At 41.6% G+C, this 14,096-nt stretch overlaps 1 protein-coding gene across 1 annotated transcript in view; it reads left to right on the top strand.

The window, feature by feature from the left end:
- The window catches only part of CLEC5A (C-type lectin domain family 5, member A), a 19,107-nt gene extending 5,333 nt beyond the window's left edge, over positions 1–13,774 (top strand). Inside the window, exons 3-5 of the mRNA XM_006861181.1 lie at positions 4,633–4,812; positions 8,651–8,757; positions 13,660–13,774. Of these exons, the coding sequence (XP_006861243.1) occupies positions 4,633–4,812; positions 8,651–8,757; positions 13,660–13,774 (402 nt within the window). The remainder of the gene's footprint in view (positions 1–4,632; positions 4,813–8,650; positions 8,758–13,659) is intronic.
- Positions 13,775–14,096: the final 322 nt, after the last annotated feature.

Raw genomic sequence — 14,096 nt, 5'->3', positions numbered from 1 at the left:
AAGACCATAACTCTTTACAGAAGCAGACTGCCCCATCTTCCTCCCAAAGGGCATCTTGTAGGTTCGAACCACCAACCTTTAGACTCGCAGTCCAAGACTTAACCCACTGTGCCAACCAGGACTCCTAAAGTGTACTGAACATCTTTTTGATACCAGATATTACATGATAGTCAAGCTATATTGTTGTTGAGTGGCATCAAGTCAATTCTTACATAGAGTGACCCCGTGTGACAGAGTAGAACTGCCCGTGGGGTTTCCAAATCTTTCTAGAAGCAGACTACCTCATCTTTCTCCTGTGGAGCAGCTGGTGGACTAGGACCCCAGACTATTTCGTTAGCAGTTGAGCATTTAACCACTGTGCCTCTAGGCTTTCTTCTATAAAGATCCCAATTTAGGAAAGAAACCCTAAGGGACTACCTTAATCTGTCACATGGAGTACGATGGCTTAGAACCAACTTGATAGTACACAACAATGCTCTTTAGCAAGGTCACCAGATCTGTCTCCCAAGATGGCTCACACACCACTTGGTGCCTCAGTTTATCCTCACTGCCATGGAGATGATTCCAACCCATAAACACCGCAAAGGACAGAGGAGAGCACTTAACGGTATGCTACCAGGATTCCTAGGCATCCATAAAATAAGAATAAACGCAGGCGATTTTTGTTGAACATCATCTTTAAAGCATAAGGCTTAACTCCAGACACTACTCTAGAAGATGAGCGAACAGAATTGTTCCTGCTAAATGCATCTCCCCCTTTACTAGAAAACTTTCCCCCTGCAATCTCCCTCTCACTTCCTCTTAAGACACAGATGCCCATAGATTCTTTACAAGAGGGATCTTTTCTTATTCGTCAATAGTATCAATTTTTGTTGGACTGCTGCGGGGAGACCAGCTCTCAGCGGGGGTAGTGGGACACGAGAGGATATGTGGAATCGGCGGATGAAGAAATGAATACAATCGAGAGGCCTTTCAGCTTGCTGGGCTGTCCAGCTTTTACTAGTGCTCCTCCTGCTACTGCTGTCCTTAGCTGTTCTTTCTCTGTTCTTCTACTACTCTCTGCCAGCCCAGCTCAGCAAGTCTTTATTTTTATACTTCAAACTACACAGTACATAATGAATTAACACTTTGATCTTTTCTTGAATTATTACACAGTTAATCACAACATTCTTGCACCTGGTCATTAGACAACTTTGACAAAAATATTTCTGTGATGTTCAACTGACCTTCATCTCTTTTCTCAGCATGTGATAAACGGTTTCTTCTTGTTTCCACTTAAAGATTAAGTCAAACCGTACACAAATCATTGCTACTTATCAGACTACTGATTCCACTTTCTTAGTAACCTAAGTTTCTACTAATCATTAATGCTTGCACTACCTCACTATTCCTACTGATTCATTATCAACTTTCTATCCTATACAATGTATTATTATTTTTATAATAAAGGTAAAACTAACATCTACTTATTTATTTTCCTAAAGTATTCATTTAATTGCTTGGAAGCTATGTGGCATAAAGCCCAACATGGCTAATTGCTGCAGGAAGTATAGATTATTAAATCAAAACTATCCTTCACTTTAGTTCATTACTTTCTGCTTGTTTACGCAGGTGCTTGTATGTAGGGGTTTGTGAATTCTAGCTAGTGACTGATTGTGGTGAGGTCTAAGGGGGTAGGTCAGCTTGACTCTAATATGCTATCTGCTTTTGTGGCCTCACAAATGCAGTTACTTAGGTTTTCTATGAAAAGGAGTAATTTACACAATTCTCTTTGTATTCAATCCACCAAGGCTGAAAGCAATTGTTGATAAGCTAGTTTTTCCTAAGGTTTGTAAAATTCATAGTGAATGGCTGTGAATATGGCCATATTATATATTTTTACAAGTAAAATTAAGATTAATCTAAAGAAAAGATAGGAAGCAACTTCTGAGAGCCATCTGTCTTACAAAATGACTCCTCTTATTTGCTGGAACTGTGTCAAGCAGCAAATTGAAGCCATCCTCTACCCTCAACGGCTCCCAGCAGACACTAAGGAAAAAGTCCATGGTTCAAACACACCAGCCATTCCACAGGAGAAAAATCACACTGTCTGCCCCCATCAAGACTGACAGCCTCAGACTCCCTGGGGGGGGGGGCAGTTGGACTCTGTCTTGTAGGATTTTGTGAGTTGGAATCAACTTGATAGCAATGCGTATCAACTGAGGCACCAGGTGGAGTGAGCTTTACGGAAGAACTGCTCACAGAGCATTTCATGAGTTCTGAGCAATTGCAATCCCAAGGAATTACTTATGAAAACCAAATGCTGGGCACGTGACAAAGGATCTCTGAATGGAGGACTAAAATACAAAACAAATGATAATTTTCAGGTTTATTAATATAATTTTAAGTAACTACTAAGTCTAGGTTAACTAAAGTTGTCTTCAACCTTGGTGGACTGATGGATAACTGGGCCTTAAGGAGGGGCTTGGCCAGTGTGTGAAGCTGCTTCAGCCAGCTAGGCAGACAGCTAGCATTCCCAGAAAAAAAGGAGACTCCCCTATTTGTATCTAAGGAGATTCTGCCAAGAAGCCCCTTAGTGCTAACGGTTAATATGCTCAACTGCTGACCAAAGAGTTAAAAATTTGAGTCTATTCAGAGGCAACTCAGAAGGAAGACCTGATGATCTACTTCTGAAAACTTAGCCACTGAAAATCCTGTGGAGCTCAGTTCTACTCTGACGCACATGAAGGCAGCATGAGTGGAATCTACTTATGAAAAAATCAGTCATTGACACCAGAGATGTTAACATGGAGAGATAGAGCAGTCTAGACTCATGGAAAGAGAAAGGCTGTGTGCTGGACGTCAACAAGCAGGCTTGCAGAATGTATCCTTTGGTAGTTTAAATGATTATATATTCCTGAGTGTTTTGGTGCACATCAAAACACACACACACACACACACACAGAAGGAAAAGAAGCAAATACTGTTGAATGATGGTGCATGGAGGGGATTATAATCATTGCAATGAAACAAAATACAATAGGATGAGTGCAAAACTGATATTCTTCCATGTAAACTATCACTCAATTCACAATAAAAACATAAAAAATTAAAAATCAGTCACTGAGAACCCCATGGAGCACAATTCTCCTTTGACACAAGTATGGGCACCATGTATGGAATCTACATCTGAAAAATCAGCCATTGAGAAGCCTGTATAGTAAAGTTCTTCTCTGACACATGAGAGGGTGTCATGAGTGAAATCACTTATGAAAAATCATCCACTGAAAACTTTGGAGCACAGTTCTACTCTGTTACACACAAGGACATCATGAGTGGAAATTTTTATGAAAATCAGTCATTGAGAATCCTGTGGAGCACAGTTCTCCTCTGACACACATGGGGTTACCATGAGTTGGAGTCAGCTCGAGAAAACTCATTCTCTGCCCATAGGATATCTCTAGAATGTTTACCTGCTCCTCCTATTCATTCTGTACTCATTGCTCCTGAAACCTGACCCATTAACCACACTCCTTAGAGCTAATGTGTAAAGATGAGAAAAGAGCCCAAGATTGGCCTGCCAGGAATATGAGTGTTCCCATAGGGTAGGGCACTCCAGAATAGGGTGCTGTGTGGACCTCAGGGTGGAAATGCTCCAAAGCACACTTTGGGAACACAGTGTCAAATGATGCATATTTAGACAGGAAGCAGGGGTGCTTCCCTGTGACCCTAAATTCTGCCATTATTTTACCTTTTCCTGTTTTATTTTGTTTCCTCAGCATTTAGCTGTGGGCTAATGTATCAGACAGCAAAGTCATTTGAACCACAAGGTTGGTGATTCAAGCTCAACTACTGATCCTTGAAAATCCTTTACAGGGTCCCTATGGGTCGGAATTGACTCGATGGCACTTAATAACAACAACTACATCTGAAAAAAGATTGGGACATGGACTCTGGGTATGGGTGCAGCACATAGCAGTAGAGGTTGGAAGAGGGGTTCAGAGAAGGAAAGTCTATGAAGAATTCTAGTGCAGAGTGTCCAGGATTCCCTTTTCTTCCCCATGATCCTGAAACATGACCCGCCATGAGGGTCTAGCAATGTGTTCAACATGCAGCGATCTCCAGCTTGGCTTTTCTTCTTAATCCCACAAGAATTTTGAAGGAAGTGTCACCCCCACAGGGAGCTATGGAACAAATATAGTGCAGGACCTAAACCATCCCACCCCTAGGTCCTTAGGTGCTAAATCCTCAGACTTGTCTTTCTATTTTTGCTCTAATTGAGCCATCCAATTAAATTTTATTCCCTATGTTTTATAAACAAGGAAATTGAAACCAGATGGGGCAAAATGTCTGAGCTGCTGTATTCCTTCTGGTTTGTAGATGATGCCTATGGAAGTAAAGGAGCTCTGGTGGCACAATGGTTAAAGGTAGTGCTGAATGTTTGACAGTTCAAACCCACCCAATGGCTCTGTGGGAAAAAGACCTGGAGATGTGCTGCCCTAAAGATGGCATCCTAGAAAAGCCCATGTGGCATTTCTACTCTGTCACATGTGGGCACTCTACGCTGGAATGAACCCAGTGGCCATCAACAACAGTTGTGTTTTGTTTCTTATAAAGAAACCAAAGTCCCACTGCCTTAGAACTCAGCCCCAGGGTTTCACCCCAAACACCTATTTCTCTTCTTTGATGTCTCCAGAATGCCCCAGAGGGTGGAATCTGAATTCAGGGAGATGTTTCTTCTTGTCAACCACTGAATTGCCTTGGGAGAACAGCAGGAAGAGTTGTGAAGATGAGGGGTCCTCCCTGGCCATAGTCAACACCCAAGAGAAGCTGGTGAGAGAATGGGAGGGGTGCGGTCAGAAACATTTCCCATCTGCACTTGTTGCTATGGGGGAAGGCAGCCGGGCAAAGGGCCTAGGGAAGTGGGATGTAGCGGGGAACAGCTGAAGCTCCTCATTCTGAGCTTAGGGTGGAGAGTCTTCTCAGGAGAGTGCGGTGTATTCCTTAGGTTGAAGTCTTTCCATTCAGGCACAGCATGGGGATGGTCCAAGATACGCAAGGACAACCCAATGAGCTTTTGAGTGTGGCTGTTGTTCAAAAACTACAGAATATTCATAGATGTGAGCTGTCACTATGCAGTCTGTCTAGTCAGTAAAAGAAGATGTGAATTAACTAAATTAGTAATATGAAAAATGAAGAAGCATAGCACTGGAATTGCAGTTCATCGTATGGACAATAAAAATACCTAACACTATGCACAGAACTTCATACTTATGATATGCTTGTTGCCTCATAACAACTCTGAGAAGGAGGTATTGTTACCCACATTTTATAATTTGACCAAGGCACACAACTATTAAGTAACAGAACATGTAATTGAATTCACATCTCTCTGACTCCAAAACATGCACTCTTAAGCAAGCTTACTTACAATTCTCACTCCTCCAAATCCTAAGCATTTGCTGAGTGCCTGGTACTATGACATATACGCTATTACTTGCTTCTCACCCTCCATCCCTTGGTCCCTCATCTAAAGGTCTTGTAATAGAGAAAAATTTGGAAAAGGGTCTTTTTCAGTCTCCCCATAGAACAAGGGCCCTAATGGATGCTACAAAAGCTTCAGGCTAAGAACCCAGGTGGACAGGGAAAACATCATAAGACAGAAGACCATGGTCCAGATGAAAGGAGAAAAGGGAAAGGAAGCGGAGAACCAGATTGGAAGATGATGTCCCTTTCTGTTCACACTTAAGTTTCAGTGCATTCCAATTCCATCCTGGCTTTCTCCACTTCTTACACTCTGCTTGCCCCAGGAAATACTCATCATACTGATGGTTTGTCAATGATGCTCAAGCTTGTATCCCCAACTCAGCCTTCTCCTCTAGACCGCACAGTAATGACATTCTACCTTGGTGTTTCAAAAGGGTTGCTAACTCAACAGGTTCAAAGTTGAGTCATTCATGTTTTACCCCAACTGTGTCTCCTCTTGTACTCTCAAACTGTGAGTCATTGTGTCACCCAAGAGAGAAGCTCAGAGTTTCCTGGAACTGCGTCTTCTCCCTGACCTCTTAAATCAACTCCTTACCAAGTGCTGGTCTCTCTGTCCCATAGCCATTAATTCAGCTTATAAATGAATAGTTTTAGAATCCCTCCAACTCATCTTCTCACCCCTAGTTTTGTCTCTTTCCTGTCCACCCTCCACAAAACTAACATAATAGCATCGCTGAGACTTTACATTGTGGTATTTCCCAAATTAAAGTGGGTTAAAGGCCAGTTTTTATAGCATGATATGTAGACTTTTCATACTCTGCCTTCTCTCTAGACTCATCTCTCTGGTTCACCTCTGTACCTACCAGACTGAACATCGCAGATCTCTCCCCAACACCCCAGGCTGCTCTCCAAAGATGGCTTGCAAAGCCTTCTCTTCTAGGAAGTCCAATCCTGACCCACACCTTCCCTACCATGCACCTGACACACAGCAATTTCTCAAAATTCAGCTCAAATACTACCCATGGTCTTTCTAGAAAACTCCAAATCCCTGTAGACCCAATCAATTCCTCTTTGTGCTTGTGTCAAACATTTCTGATCTCACCACACCAGTTCACCATCTATCTGCTGTTATATTCATGGTTCTTAAACATATTGGCATTATTGACTTCTTAAAAACTGTAATGAAGGCCATGCCACACATCATAAAAACATTCTATAAGCATAATGTTCTCGATCAAACTTCAGGGGCTTCAATAGATAGTTAAAAAATGTGCAGCTAACATTTTCTGTGCACAAGAGTGTTTTCTCCATTTTTTTTTTAACTTTTTATTATGGATTTGATGAAGGTTTACAGAGCAGATAAGTTTTCCATTCAACAATTTGTACATATTTTGTTGGTTGTCATTGATTGCAGTCTCCACAATGTAACGTCACTTATTTATCCCACTTCCTCCCTGTTTCCTGTTTCCTTTCCTCTTTCCTTCCTGAACCTTCTAAACTTTGTTCATGGGTAAATTCTGCCCTTCGTATTTCAAATAGCTGATTATTCTAAGGTGTGCAAACCTCCCTCATGTTATTATTCCCTTTAGAGACCTGTCTATTGTTTGGCTAAAAGTTGAACATTGGCACTGAGTGTTTTTCGAGACTTAAAGAATGATTAAGAACCATATTCTTGGGGTTTCACCAGTCTCTATAAGACAGTAATACTGGTCTTATTTTAAGAAAAATTGTTCCACATTTTTCTCCTACTCTCTCCAGGTCCTTCTAATGTGATGCCTTTCAGAGGACAACAAACCATTTCTTAAAGGACCAGAGAGCAAAGATTGTAGGTTTTGCCTCTATCCATACAATCTCTATCATAACTACTCAGCTTTGACATTTTAGCTCAAAGACAGCCATTGACAATGCATAAACAAATGAATGTGGCTGTGTTCCCGTAAATCTTTATTTACAAAATCAGGCTGCAGTCTGGATTTGGACTCCTTGTTATAGTTCAACAAGTCCTGCTACACCATAATTTCAAGGAGAAGCAGACTGTTTCCATTTCCCCAACCTCTCAAATATCTGACACATAATAGACACTCAAGAAAGTCTGTTAAATGATCGACTGCAGCAATTAATTCTTAAGATTAACAACATGAGATATTTCAAGGAAAGGGGAACTTGGGGAAAGAAGTTAAGGAAGTGGGTATGAGGATGAAGAGAGTAAGACTTGGATGCCCACTGGTAATGGGAAGCATGTGAAGAGGACAGAATGAAGCTGAGGAACTCCCAGACTTCTGGGGAGTGATCTGTGATTCATTAATTTAAGACACGATCGAAGATGCATTTGGACCAGTGTTGATCTAGCAAACATCCAGTCTGCACTTGATTAATTCTCCTTGGATCATCTACTTTTAAATGTCCCCACTGAGCTTCCTTGCCAAGCACTCAGGGAACACAAGAACATTTCATTATTGACCTCTTCTCCGTCGTTTGAAAGACAGAATTTCTGGCAATTAAAACAATCCTATGCAGAGAAGCATATGATATTAAAAATACGTATTTGAGAATCTGGTTTAGATGGCAGAATGGCCATCCTCCTTCCTCTCAAGGTGTAGCCCTCCAAGGGCAGAGGCAACACCTGACATTTATGAGACATACAGGCATGTCTGGTTTTACTGCACTTTGCTTTATTTTTATTTACAATTTGAAGGTCTTTCGCAACCCTGCATTGAGCAATTCCATTTTCCCAACAGCATGTATATACTCCTGTGCCTCTGTGTCACATTTGGGTAATTCTTGCAATATTTCAAAGTTTTCATCAAAGTTTTATACTTTAACAGACTGAAGTATAGTGTACGCATAACTTGTATATGTACTGGGAAAGTAGGAACTTCTTGAGACTCTCTTGACTGTGGTGAGCTGAAGTTGAACCTACACATCCCTGAGGTGTGTCTGAATAAGTTCTAAGTCCCTCCACCATACCTACTGTGCCAAAAACTCAGAATCCTGTGTCTTGGCAAGCCCTCTCGGTGATCCTGTTGGCCTCAGGAGATTGAGGACTGCTTCTCAGGGTTGGGTGCCCTACTAGACTTCATGTTTCCCAGAATCAGACATAATCACGGGCCTGTGGGTACAAAGGAACAAGTTGTGAGAGACTTAGTGTTGAACTGTTGTTGCTATTGTTGTTTTTCATATCTAGACGTTTCTCAAAGACAAAATTAGTGCCGAAAAGTACTTCATAGGCTTAGTGTACCAGCCTTCGGAGAAAAGGTGGCGATGGATCAACAACTCTGCATTCACTGGCAAGTATGTGAACATCCCACAGTTGCTTTGGAACCTCGGTATGCCCCAACAGACCAGACCTGAGATCCAGTGGGGCTCATTTTTGACAGCAAAAGCTGTGGTGTAGCTCTTTGTTCTGTCCCTCTCTTTTCTTCCCAACTATCTGTCTTAGTATGTTGTTGTTGTTGTTATGTGCCATGGAGTTGGTTCCGACCCATAGCGACCCTGTACAGGGTTTCCAAGGCTGTAAATCGTTACAGGAGCAGAAAGCCTCATCTTTCGCCTGGAGAACAACTGGTAGTTTTGAACTGCTGACCTTGTGGTTCACAGCCCGATTCGTAACCACTACGCTACCAGAGATCCTTAGTATGTTAGTGCTATTGTAACAAATATATATGGTTGTTAGGTGTTGTCATGTCAGTTCCAACTCATAGTGACCCTATGCTGTTGTTGTTGTTTGGTGCCATTGAGTCAGCACTGACTCAAAGCGACCTTATGGACAGCAGAACGAAACAATGTCCCATCCTGCACCAACCTCACTACAGTTGCCACACTTGATTCCATCGATGCTGCCACCTGGCCAATCCATCTCATTGGGGATCTTCCTCTTTTCTCTGACCCTCCGTCTTACCTAACTTGATATCCTTCTCCAGCAACTGTTCCCTCCTGACAATATGTCCAAAGTATGAGAGACGAAGTTTGGCCATCGTGGCCTCTAAGGAGCACTCTGGCTACATGTCTTCCAAGACAGACCTATTGGTTCTTTTGGTAGCCCATGGCACTTTCAGTATTCTCCTCCAACACCATAATTCAAAGGCATCAATTCTTCTACAGTCTTCCTTATTCACTGTCCAGCTTTCGTATGCATATGAGGTTATTGAAAATACCATGGCTTGGGTCAGGCGCACCTTAGTCCTCAAGCCGACATCTTTGCTCTTCAACACTTTAAAAAAGTCCTGTGCAGCAGATTTGCCTAATGCAATACATCCTCTGATCTCTTGACGGCTGCTTCCTTGAGTGTTGATGGTTGATCCAAGAAGAATGAAGTCCTTGACAACTTCAATCTTTTCTCCATTGATAAGAATGTTGTTTATTGGTCCTGTGGTGAGGATTTTTGTTTTCTTTACATTGAGATGTAATCCATACTGAAGGCTGTGCTCTTTGATCTTCATCAGTAAATGTTTTAAGTCCTCTTCACTTTCAGCAAGCAAGGTTGTATCATCTGCATATCGCAGGTTGTTAATGAGTCTTCCTCCAATCCTGATGCCATGTTTTTCTTCATAGAACCCAGCTTATTGTAGTATTTGCTCAGCATACAGGTTGAATAAGTATGGTGAAAGAACACAACCTTGTCGCACACCTTTCTTAATTTTAAAACACTCAGTGTTCCCATATTCTGTTAGAACAACTGCTTCTTGGTCCAGGTACAGATTCCTCTTGAGTACAATTAAGTGTTCTGGAATACTCATACTTCTCAATGTTGTCCATAGCTTATCATGATCCACACAATCAAAAGCCTTTGCATAGTCAATAAAGCAAAGATAAACATCTTTCTGATATGCTTTGCTTTTAGCCAAGATCCATCAGATATCAGCAATGATAGCTCTCATTCCATAGCCTCTTCTGAATCTGGCTTGAACCTCTGGAAGTTCTCTGTCAATGTATGATTGCAGCCGTTTCTGTACTACCTTTAGAAAAACTTTACTCACTTGAGATATCAAAGAGATTGTCCGATGATTTACACATTCCATTGGGTCACCTCTCTTTGGAATGGGCACAAATGTGGATCTCTTCCAATCAGTCGGCCAGATAGTTGTCTTCCAAATTTCTTGGCATAGGTGAATGAGTGTCTCCAGTGCTGCATCAGTTTATTGAAAGGTTTCAATTTATATTCCATCAATTCCTGGAGCCTTGTTTTTTGCCAATTCCTTCTGTGTATGTTGGACTTCTTCCTTCTTGGTTATGCATTACCTCTTGGAATGGTTGGACATTGACCATTTCTTCTTGGTGCAGTAACTCTGTAGTACCTTCCATCTTCTTTTGGTGCTTTCTGCATCATTTATTATTTTGTTCATTGTGCCATCCAGTCGACTCTGACCCTATATACTTTTCAAGGAGCATCTTATGGGTTTGAACTTCTAGTCATGTGGCTAGCAGTCCAGAGTTTATCTTAAAGCACCACATCAGGACTCCATTTTGTCCATTGTTATTGCTGTTGTTATGTGCTGTCGAGTTGATACCGACTCATAGCGACCCTATGCACAACAGAACAAAACTGCCCTGTCCTGGGCCAACCTCACAATTGCCACGCTTGAGCCCATTGATGCTGCCACTTTGCCAATCCATCTTGTTGGGGGTCTTCCTCTTTTTCTCTGACCCTCCACCTTACCAAACATGATATCCTTCTCCAGCGACTGTCCCTCCTGATAATATGTCCAAAGTATGAGAGACTAATTTGGCCATCTTGGATTCCAGGATGCACTCTGGCTGTACTTCCTCCAACACAGATCTGTTCGTTCTTTTGGCAGCCCATGGTGTTTTCAATATTTTCCTCCATTTTGCCCATAGAATCCTTCAATATTGAAAGTCAAGGCTTGGATTATTTTATCTCTATGTATATTTTTTACCTATATCTTCATTCAATATTTTGCACTATCTATGACAATATTCTGACACCATTCATAATGTTTTCATCTTTTGACACTATATATGACAATGTTCCACTAATATTCATAAGGTTTGCAGTGACTAAACATTCATAAGCAAGCCACCTCTCTTAGTCTGTCTTTGTCTGGAAGCTCAGACGAAACCTGTCCACCATGGATGACCCTGTTGATATTTAAAATACTGGTATCATAGCTTCCAGCATCAAGCAACATGCAACCACCACACTGCAATAAACTAACAGACAAGTGGTGGATATATAAAGATATATATAGATAGATAGATAGATAGATAGATAGATAGATAGATAGATATAGAGAGAGAGAGAGAGCTACCAGCTATCTTTAACATTTCTTGACTTGTGTATACACCTGCCTCCATCCTCACTGGGTAATTTCCCTTATATGTATGTGTTTTCCCTTTTTATAAGACTGCTTATAACAAAAAATAACCTCATTCCCAAACAGAATCACATCCACGGGGGCATGGCTTAGGGCTTCAACATAACTTTTTTGGAGGACACAATTCAATCCATAGCACTGTCTATTTTCAGAGACCCAATTTTTGTAAATCTTTTATTATGAAAAAGTTCAAACATTCATAAGTAGAGAGAAGAGTATTCATATAATGAAATGTTTTGTTCAAATCAGGATCCACTCACATAGCATTTGGTTGATAGATCTCAAAGTCTCTTTACCTCATCAGTCACCTTTGATTGCTACATTCTTACAGATTTTCTCAGAATCCTGGTGTTACGCTGTAGGATAAGCACTGGACTGCTAACAGCAAGGTTAAAACCCACCAGCTGCTCCTTGGAAATCCTATACAGGATTTCTGTTGGAACCAACTCAATAGAACTTAACAACAACAACAACAGATTTCCTCAGATGTGACTTCCTTATATAAAGGAAGGTGATAAAGAGATGATGCTGTCTTCTATGCATCATTCCATAGTTGGTAGAGAATATAACGTTCCCAGTGTATATATGGGAATGTTGAGGCAGACAGACAGCAAGTCAATTCTCCAGCCTGTAACTATTGCTATTGTTGTTAAGTGCCATCGAGTCAATTCCGACCCATAGGGACCCTGTATAGCATTTCCAAGGGGCAGCTGGTGAGCTTGAACCACCAACCTTGCAGTTCAAATGACTTTGCAGTCTGACTCATTAGCCCACAACACCACACCAGAACTAGGTTTCCCCAAAGAAGGGAGGAAAATGGTATCCCTCAAAGTCTTATAAAGGCCAGGCAACTAGCAAATGCTTTAAACATGTTATTTCCTTTAGTATTCATCATGACGCTATATTAAAAAATAAATCTCGTAAATCTCCATTTAACAGATGATTGAATTGAGGACTGGAGAGGTTTATAAATGTGCTGACTATCCCCAAAAGGGAGGTGGTAGAGTCACAATTTTATCCCACATCCACTTGACTCCAAAATGTATGGCTTTTCCATGAAGTCACACTCTTTCCTGTGATGGACGAAATGACAGACAAAAGTGGGGAAAGGCCACTAACATCACCAAGTTAAGTCTAAAGTCAGCTGGTACCTAGGAGAAGCATAGGGACCGCTTTCCTCTCCTACGTGTCCATCTGCTGTTAACTTGGTACATACTCTAATATCTAGAGCATTGTTTCTAGGAGAAGGGACATCCATGAAATGTTCTTGATCAAACACAAAAGTAAGTGTCATAGATCAAATTTTGTTCCCCAAAATATGTGTCAATTTGGCTATGCCATGATTCCCAGTATTGTGTGATCGTCCCCCATTTTGTGTGGAAGAGTGGAGAGTATTCTTTAGACCTAGAGTCCCTATACTGAGAACTTCCTAGACCCAGGGGAGATACATGTCAAGGCTTATGGAGTTCTCCAAGGGACACAGGTGTTGAAAGGATACAAGGGCCTTCCTCCAGAACTGACAGACAGAGAAAATCTTCCCCTAGACTGACACTCTGAATTTGGACTTTTAGCCTCCTAAACTGTGAAGGGATTTCTGTTTATTAAAGTCATCTACTTGTGATATTTCTGATATAGCAGCACTAGCTATGTCAGACAGTGTGTTAACCCAAGGTTGATTCCATGGTAGCTCATGGGGACCTTTCAGGGGAGGCTGAGGACATTGAGGGGCCTCAGTAGGAAAGGAAAGCTGGTCTGAGGATGAATGTGTAAACCTGGTCAAGTGTCCACCCCTTCCTCCCTCACCTCTGAGGCCCTCACTCTGGAACCAATGAGAATTTAACCACATCTTCTTTCTCACCAGTGTCACCAGCTACAGTCAGGATTTCCACTGTGTGACCATAGGCCCAACAACGACATTTGATTCTGCACTGTGTGACATCAGCTACCGCTGGATCTGTGAGAAGAAAGCCAAATAACAACCATCCCTATTGTCTCTGATGAGATCCCCAAATATACTCAGGGAAGCAGCAAAAAGACTATAAACAACTGGACCAGGAAATACAGAGCATCAAACCACATCAAACATCCACAGCCTACTTCAGAGCTCATTAACAAACCCTAGGGTTCAGGTACCACTCCACAAATAGACTTACATGTATGTACCTGGACAAACTCCCCATTTTGAGCCATCAGTCCCCAAGACTCCTTCCTGTGAGACACTCACGTGTGGCCCAATGTGGGTCCACACAAGTCATCTATCTAGTCAATGACCCCTTTGTCAATCTGTCCATTAGTAGA

This window comes from Chrysochloris asiatica, unplaced genomic scaffold (genome assembly GCF_000296735.1).
Source record: "Chrysochloris asiatica unplaced genomic scaffold, ChrAsi1.0 scaffold00041, whole genome shotgun sequence".
NCBI classification, from domain to species: domain Eukaryota; kingdom Metazoa; phylum Chordata; class Mammalia; order Afrosoricida; family Chrysochloridae; genus Chrysochloris; species Chrysochloris asiatica.
The sequence above is the reverse complement of the archived record's forward strand: the minus strand, read 5'-3'. Positions and strand labels throughout refer to the sequence as shown.